This window comes from Lactuca virosa, chromosome 5, assembly GCF_052849685.1.
Source record: "Lactuca virosa cultivar CGN04683 chromosome 5, Lactuca_virosa_CGN04683_v6, whole genome shotgun sequence".
Taxonomy (NCBI): domain Eukaryota; kingdom Viridiplantae; phylum Streptophyta; class Magnoliopsida; order Asterales; family Asteraceae; genus Lactuca; species Lactuca virosa.
This window is the reverse complement of record NC_136430.1, coordinates 387,678,811-387,687,954: the sequence shown is the minus strand read 5'-3', so window position 1 is coordinate 387,687,954 and position 9,144 is coordinate 387,678,811. Positions and strand designations below refer to the sequence as shown.

Below are 9,144 nucleotides of genomic sequence, written 5' to 3'. Positions count from 1 at the left end.
ACTCAAATAATTCTTCTTCACCACTTCAAAATAGGTTACAATTGTTGATCTTGACTATTACATCATCATAATAATGCTTAGCCAGAAACGCGAGCGTTACAAGGAACTAGGGAGTAAAGGGAAAAAGGGTGCGCATCACGCATACTGTTTGCACGCGCCGCGCCTCTTGTCGGAACAGTTGACATGACTCCGGTCACAAGCTGCCACGTACCACAATCTGGGTGGGCCGCACCTGCTGCCCGTGCATGCAAATTTTTAATATTTTCCGAAAATTCGTATAGCCCTCATACGATCTCCGTTTACGACGTTCGTTATATCCACACGTAGCTATCGACAAGTACTACAACTTTCATTTAGACTCCGTCGGCTAACTATCAATTTATTTTTAAATTTTTATTTTTTTCGAGGGCTTAGGCTGTTAAAGTCCGAATAAAAATCATAACTCTTTCTTACAAATTTCGTTCTCTACCATCTTTATATCGATTAATCCTATTCACAAGATCTTCAACTCTCGTTTAGATTGTTTCGGCTAACAATCAACCGATTTGAATTTCGATTTCTATGTCCGCACAGCTGCGCTACAAATTAAAAAAATCATAACATCTTCATATGAAGTCATATTTAAGTGTTCTCTATATGCACGCTCTCGATTATACGATTACTACGACTTTCGTTTAGATTACTCATACTAATAAGCAACCGATCTATGATTCGTATTTTACGACGTACTTTGACGTATAGGGTTGAACGCGAAACTTCAACGAATCATAACTTCTTCATACGAAGTCAGATTCAAGTTTTCCTTATATCCCCGAGATCACCACCGCGACTACTTCAACTTTCATAAAGGCTATTTATCATAATTAATATTTTATTTTTAGTGTTTATTTTAGTCCTATTTATTAATTTATTATATAAACGTTATATACACAAATCACATGTATTCAAATAAGTCTTTTTCATTTATTCATAAAAAATTACAATTGGCGATCGACGTAGTTACATATTTTATAACTAATGCCTAGCGAGAAACGCGGACGTTACAGATACAAATTGCAAAAAATTATGTTTTCCATGAACGAGCGAAGCATATTGAGACCGACTTTCATTTTACTCATTATCACCTACAACGAGGAACCATCTCGCTACTATATGTTCCACCAACTTTACAAATTGCCGATATTTTCATGAAGGCGAACTCGGCCTCTCACTTTCGCTTCTTGTATGTCAAACTTTTCATACATGGTGAGTTTGAACGATGAAATTAACATAATAAAAATATTGGGTCGGATACATATATTAACTCGCTGTTCTAAAAAAAGACGTTGGACTATTTTTTTTATTTAACTTTTATTCAACCATTTAGTTTGGTTATCCCTATATAACTATTTTGTTTGTAGTTGTTTTATTCTTTGTTGCACTTCATTTTCCCCCCTTTAATAATAAACCTAACTGTATTAGATGTATTAGTAGCGGTTTTAGTAAGTGTCCAGGCGTGACACCAATAACATCAATTTTTTTTGTATGCAGTGATCAAAATTTCAATTTTTTTTACCTATTTTTTCTTGATGACAACACCACTTCAACCTCGACAACACCTAATATATATTTATGCGCGTCCGAGATGCATTTAACCATAAACAAGTAAACAACGAATAACCATAAACCATCCTGATTTATCGTGAACTATCGTGAAAAAGGGTGACAATAGCAAAACATCATGCACACGATAAGGACCTAATTAGATGCACTTATCCATATGGACCATATCCCGACCATGGCATATGCAAAATATACAAAACAAAAGAAAAAAGACATATACATTTTTTGACTTTATCATCATCGGATATAAAATCGACTTTATCACTGATTTCACTTTTTGACTTTATCATCATCGGATATAAAATCGACTTTATCACTGATTTCACTTCCAAAAAAAAAAAAAAAAAAAAAAAAACTTTGAGCAAAATGCGACAGTCGACATGTGAATGTTAATTTATTATTTTATTGTTATCGAGAGACAAAGTGAGCAGGAAAGTTGTTGGGAATTTTGACCAATTTATATATGTTTTGTCCTGTCCTCAAACTACCTTCTCCATCAACAATAACTCATTCCTTTCCTACCCGCTTTCTTCATCAATACTACTGTTTACTTGCTACCACCAAAACTCCCCACAAGATATTCATATAACATACTTACCCTTTCTCGGCGACTGAACTCCATAATTCGCAAATGGAAGACATAGTTACTGACACCGAATCAGCAATCACTACTCCTCCGATTCGTCAAGTGCTTCTCATCTCCGCTGGTGCTAGTCACTCCGTCGCTCTTTTATGTAAGAAACCCTTTTCTTGTCTGTAATGATTTGCTCACCGATCATCGTCTGTACATTGTGTATCTATATCAGATTGTGATTCAGCAGAGGAGTTTTAGTTTACTTAAGTTTGGATTTACAAACATTTGTCTTTGAAATCGGCTGTGATCTGTCGGTTGAGGTCTTTGTAGTTTGTACGGACTTCAATTTACTTGATTGTCAATCTATGGAGAAATTTGTAACGGCGAGTAGTTCGTATGTCTAGTTTTAGATTTCTAGTCATGGGGACTCAATCGTTTAGAAATCGAGGTACCTAAAATGTGCTCTAGGGCACAATTTGAGTATTAGAGAGATAGGATGGATGTCTATGAACTTATGCTAAGTTACTATTTGCTGTTACATACTATCCAATTCACTGTCATGCTATTTTAGTGTAGAAAGCGATGTTGTTGGCTAATAAAGTAATAAGGCACTACTTTGTTTATTGTATCAGCTGGAAATGTTGTTTGTTCATGGGGAAGGGGAGAAGATGGACAACTAGGCCATGGGGATGCTGAAGATAGGCTATCCCCTACCCAGTTAAGTGCTTTGGATGGGCAAGAAATTGTATCTCTTACTTGTGGAGCTGATCATACAACTGCATTTTCAGAGTCAAGTCTGAATGTATACAGCTGGGGATGGTATGTTCTCTTATATATTGCTTCATTTCAACATTTATTGGTAGTAAAATGTGTTTGGAAGAACAGTTTTATCCCCTTTTTGCTCTTATTGGTCTCAGGGGCGATTTCGGAAGACTAGGCCATGGCAACTCTACTGATTTCTTTATTCCTCAGCCAATAAAAGCATTACAAGGGTTGCGTATAAGGCAAATTGCTTGTGGTGATAGCCATTGTTTGGCTGTGACCATGGAAGGCGAGGTGCAAAGGTTTGTAACTTTGTACATTTTCTAGTTTTCCTACATATTTTTTAAATCATATGTTTTCATTTGTTGTTTTAATTTCTTGTGTTTAGTTGGGGCCGAAATCAAAATGGTCAACTTGGTTTAGGAACAATTGAGGACTCTCTTGTTCCACAAAAGATTGAAGCATTTAAGGTAAACTATACGTTCTATCATGAAAATCATTATCATTACATAATAAAAGTGGAAGCTTTTTATTTATTTAATTTTATGTGGTTTAACAAGGGTATAACTGTGAAAATGGTTGCTGCTGGTGCTGAGCATACTGTTGCTATCACTGAAGATGGGGATCTTTATGGCTGGGGTTGGGGTCGATATGGTAATTTGGGCTTAGGTGACAGAAAAGATCGCAACATTCCAGAGAAAGCTTCAGTTATCAGCGTATGTATCTACTCTATATACATTATTTTCCATCATTACATAATTATTTAAAGTTTAAACAGTTTTCTTGTATATAATGGTATTACAGGGGGAAAAGATGATTCTTGTTGCATGTGGCTGGAGGCATACAATCTCTGTTTCCTCTTCTGGTGATTTATATACTTTTGGCTGGAGCAAATACGGTCAACTTGGTCATGGAGATTTTAAAGACCATCTTGTCCCTCATAAACTTGAAGCATTACATGGCCAATTCATATCACAGGTGTGTGTGTGTGTGTGTGTGTGTGTGTGACATTTAAGTATTTAAGTAATATTGGTTGTGAATGTGGTTTTTGATAACTCAGATTTCGGGTGGATGGAGGCACACTATGGCATTAACATCAGAGGGAAAGCTTTACGGATGGGGATGGAACAAGGTTAGAATGGTAATTTCATAAAGATTTTTAATAATATTATCAGCATCTTATGAATATTTTTGTGTGCAGTTTGGGCAGGTTGGTGTTGGGGACAATCAGGACCATTGCTTTCCTATGCAAGTCAAAATTCCAAATGAGCAGGCACATCATTTTTCATGTGACGTTGCTTTCTTTTTTTAATGTCTAGGAGATTAATTAAAAATTTATTTTATCATCAGTAACAAATTTTCACTTTTTTTTTTTTGACAGAAAGTAGTTCAGATTTCATGTGGATGGAGGCATACACTTGCTGTTACTGAAAGAGCTAATGTGTTTTCGTGGGGCAGGGGTACAAATGGACAACTAGGACACAAGGAAGCTATTGACAGGTGTTCAAAAATATCTGAATCTGAAAATCTGAAAAATATGAGAATAGTTTTATTAATTCTTTTACGTTTTTTTTTTTTGTCTAATATAATATATAATAAAACCTGCAGAAACATTCCCAAGATAATTGAAGTTTTGAGCAGGGATGGATCTAGTGGACAACAGTTAGAATCCTCAAGGACAGACCCATCATCAGGTGCTTCATACGGATTCAGATGGAATTGGAATTCGAGATTCCATTCCATCGTAACAAGTTCAATTCCATTCTTCCCTTTCTATTAAATGACCAAAATACCCTTGATTAATATGTATTAAAATAAATAAAAGAAAATTCAAATATATATTTATGTTTAAATATATATTATCAACTAAAAGGTATTTGATTATGATTATTGAATTCCTTTCCTTTTCCTACGTTATGATTCCAATTCCTTTGACAGATTCCATTCTATTAACTTTATAATTTTTTTTTGGCAGGGAAACTTTCGGTGTTGCCATCTGATAGATATGCAGTTGTCCCTGATGAAAATGTATGATATCATTTCATTTCATTTCTGATTTACAATTTCATAGATTACAAATTTGAATTATTAATATATCAATTGAATATTAATTAAGTTTATTTAATTTTGTGCAGGCTCAAGCCGGGACCAATGGAAATGACGCTAGTGTCCCTGAGAACGATGTGAAGAGAATGAGGATCTGAATTTTGCAAAATTTCAAAGTTTAGCGTTTGTGGTATTATGATGTTGAGAAAGTTTAAGTAGTAGTGATTCCATGTTAGTAATTAAGAGTTTATATGCATGTTTATCAGTTAATCTACCATGTTATGTACTTATGTAATATGTAATATGTTTAGGTGGTTGTCTTTGCTTTGTTATCTGATGTTAATAAATAATAATTGTGTTTAGCGATGCATTTTGCTATTTCGTCTTATGAAAAAATTTAAATCTTTCAAAAAATATACATTGACCTTAATTTCTTGTATTTGTTTTCCTTATTGGTTAATGTGATCCAAGTGTGTGTTAGCCTTGAAAGTATGTGTTGTAAAAATTATGCCATGATATGATGCAAGTTTTAGAATGTGTGATTACCTTTCTGCCTTTTGTCAAACTTTGAACAACCATCAAATTTTCATATGAGCTTGGTATGAGCTGATTTTTTCCCAGATTGTAGTCTTGTGTCTTGGCTACATTATAGACTCCAAAAACAACTTAATTGATTAAGAATTGACCGACTTATACAGCCCTAAATAGGGACTGTTAGGGCTGTTGGTTAGTATTTCAAAATTTTGTAGAATTTTAATCCAACTTTTAACAGCCATAAAATCTTCACACGAGCTCGGTATGAGATGATTTTTCTCCCATATTGTAGTCCTCTATCTTGGATACATTGTAGGCTTAAAAACAACTTAATTGATTAAGAATTGACTGAGCTATACAGCCCAAAACAGGGGTGTGTTGGTTAGTATTTCAGTTTTTTTATAAAATTTTTCTCCAACTTTGAACAGCCATAAAATCTTCAAATGAGCTGATTCCCCCCCCCCCCCCCCCCCCCCACCCCCAAGGTTGTAGTCCTCTATATTGGTTGCATTTTAGGCTCAGAAAACAACTTAATTGATTAAGAATTGACTGAGTTAATTGATTAAGAATTGACAGAGTTAACACAACCGTAATGGGCTATTGGGTTTTTTTTTTTTTTTTTTTTGTGCAAAATTTTGAAGTTCTTAATTTTAGATATGAACAAAATCATTCCAAAACATTAAGCTAAACCATTCCAACCGTTGAAGATTTCAAAAATATATCCAACTCTCCTCTGTTTGTATATATGTAGATGACACGATCACCTTTGCAACAACGTATTGTACGAAACGAAATAAACAAATTGCTATGACATCCGCTGTAAGAGCACTTTATGCGATGTATCTTATGATTCGTTGGTGAATGATGTATGATTTTTATATGAATCGTTTACGAAAAACTACATTATTACACGAGAAACCATTTCCGCAAATTGACAACCTTTGTAAAATCTTCAGTAAGGATAGAGCTATTAGTCATGGAGCTATTGATCTTGGAGAAGAAGATGTGATTGAAAAGACACAAAAAAACTAACATATTGATGTGGAAGGGTTTGAAGATATTGTTGAAGAGACACAATCAACTGCTACTGCTGGTGTCAATAGTAAACGTAAAAGGCCAAAAACTGATGATGAGGAAGCTATTATGATGATGAGGAAGCTATTATAAGGATGCAATGAAAGAAATGAAAGAGACTTTCAAAGAGGTTGGTGATAAACTTATTGAGACAATAAACAATATAAGAATGCAAGAAAATAAGGAAGCGTGTGATATGATAGATAAAATTATGGAAGATATACAACGTACACCAAAAATTAATGTCAAACGGCGAATTAAGGCGATTGACATATTTAACAAAGATCATTTTCGTGCCCGGTCATTTTTAAAGATGACCAAATATGAAAAGATTTGTTATGTGGAAATAATTGCGCATGGCTCAATAGCATAAGTAGGCTATTTTAAGTTTTTTTATTTGCTACGAATATTAAATTTGACTTTTTGCACGTCCATTATTAGAGACATCACACACAGTTTTTGAATAATATGGTTTTCATATTTCTTTATGTTTGGATCTAGTTGTAACTTAATTTTTTTATATTAGAATTATGTTTTTCAATACAATATGTATAAAAAAATATTAACTGACAATTACATAAAGTATTTAATAACAAGTAATGTTAAAAGTGATAAATTATAAACATAAAAGATGCATATTTTGACAAATTGTACATCATAATGCATTTTTATATAAAAAATGTTGTTTGAAAATGAATAAATATGATAAAACTCATTTCCTTTTCATTGCTTAATACAACCACACAAGGAAAATGATTCTTAGAAATATTTCTCTAATGAATTCTCTTGTAGATACCATATAGTAGAATCAATTCTCTTTTTTGTAGTTTAATTTTCTTTCTCTATGTTTCCATTCTTTGCTGAAATTTCATTTATTTGTACCGAACATGTAAGCAAAATTTAATAATAAAAGACAAATATAAAATCTAATGAAAATACTATTACCAACTTTATTATTTTTCCGGTTAACTTATGCTATGATATAAGATTAGCAGCAAATTTAAGCAAACCAATGCTTGTTACACTCATAATTAAACTTCATCTTTCATGCACAACTTTATTTTCTTTTAAAATGCATGTTAGAATTTCGGGGTTATAAAAAGGCTTGGAATTTTGAGAATTGTGTTAAACACTTTCAGATTAAAGCATTTGTTGGACCCCGCTCCCAGGGGCGCTGCCCCCGGACCCCCGTTCGTTTAGAGGCTTCGCCCCTAAATGACAGTGTACTTTGAAACTTGATCAAACTTAAACAAGTGTGTACTCCACACCTTCCTTACTTGTTTAATATTTATCAAGATCACTTTTTGTCAACAAAGTAATCTCATTACACTTAAATAATATTAATGATAACAAATCACCAACACATTCCATTTCTTTTATTTCAAAAAAATAAATACTCAATCAATGTTCCCCATAGTTACTGATACAAAACCTTTCAATATAATTCCCCGGTTCTCCTCAAACTTTAGATTGTTTCATATTTTCATTTTCAATTTTTTTTATTACGTTTAAATTAATTGCATTGTTAGTGGATTTACTTTACGCTTCTTACTTTGATAATGATTTTTGGCTGTATATTTCGTATAATAAACTAACTAAATAATTATTAGAGATATAAAATAAATTTTATGTGATAAATATTAATATAAATGATAAAAGATAAAAGTAAACTCTTTTAAGTAAAAAATAAATCAATAATATATAAAGATGTTTGTTATAGTTATTTAAATACATAAGAAGAGTTTAACAAATAATGGTGTGTTTGGTTCATAGATTCACAAGAATTGGATTGAAAAATTTTCGTTGAATGATTGAAGGAATTGAGCTTGGTTAAATTTTATGAAAATTCATACGTCAAGGGATCGACAATCTCTTAAGATACGACTGAAGAATTCAAATTTCATTCCTAATTCTTTATTAGAAAGATGAAATTAACTTTTATTTTTTTAATTGATTTTTTTATTGTTATTTATGTTAATGAGGACCCAATCTTGCTCTTCTATATATTTAATAATTGTAGTGGTGTTTGATCAATTATGCGTAATCTAATGTTAAGGGATTTTTAGAATATATCTTCATAAATAATTTGTAGTGGTGCATGATCAATTATGTATTGTTACGTAGCTTTTTTTATTATAAGTTTTTTGTTTAAAGTAAAGATTAAAAACTATTATTATCGAACAAAATTTTTCCTGTTTTTACTTAAAAGCTACAGGTCAAACAAGCCCTATATGTCTTGTAAACTTATCATAAATTCAAATTTTCATAAGATTTCAGATCCTTCATTAGTTGTCATTTTTTTTTGATAGATTCCTTTTTTTTTTCAAATATTATGCAACCCGAATGCATTAACAACTTAAGCTGCTTACATTTTAGTACTTCATAACTAAACATATTTTTGTAAATTACATCTTGGTACCTCATAAACTAATAAACATTTTAACAAAAAAAAAACAATAATAAATAATCAAATTCAAAAGACTGTGATTGTATTTATAAACTTACGATTTAGTTCAATTTAATACTCACCTTTAAATGACGATCTAAACGTA

At 32.2% G+C, this 9,144-nt stretch overlaps 1 protein-coding gene across 1 annotated transcript; it reads left to right on the top strand.

Annotated features, from left to right (window-relative positions):
- Positions 1-2,084: 2,084 nt before the first annotated feature.
- UVR8 (Regulator of chromosome condensation (RCC1) family protein) lies at positions 2,085-5,354 on the top strand. Its single transcript, XM_079054001.1, has 12 exons — positions 2,085-2,336; positions 2,809-2,995; positions 3,094-3,240; positions 3,327-3,408; positions 3,499-3,654; positions 3,743-3,916; positions 3,999-4,070; positions 4,140-4,211; positions 4,320-4,438; positions 4,547-4,632; positions 4,914-4,966; positions 5,074-5,354. Exons 1-12 carry the CDS (start codon positions 2,234-2,236, stop codon positions 5,140-5,142), a joined length of 1,320 nt encoding a protein of 439 aa, XP_078910127.1. The 5' UTR covers positions 2,085-2,233; the 3' UTR covers positions 5,143-5,354.
- Positions 5,355-9,144: the final 3,790 nt, after the last annotated feature.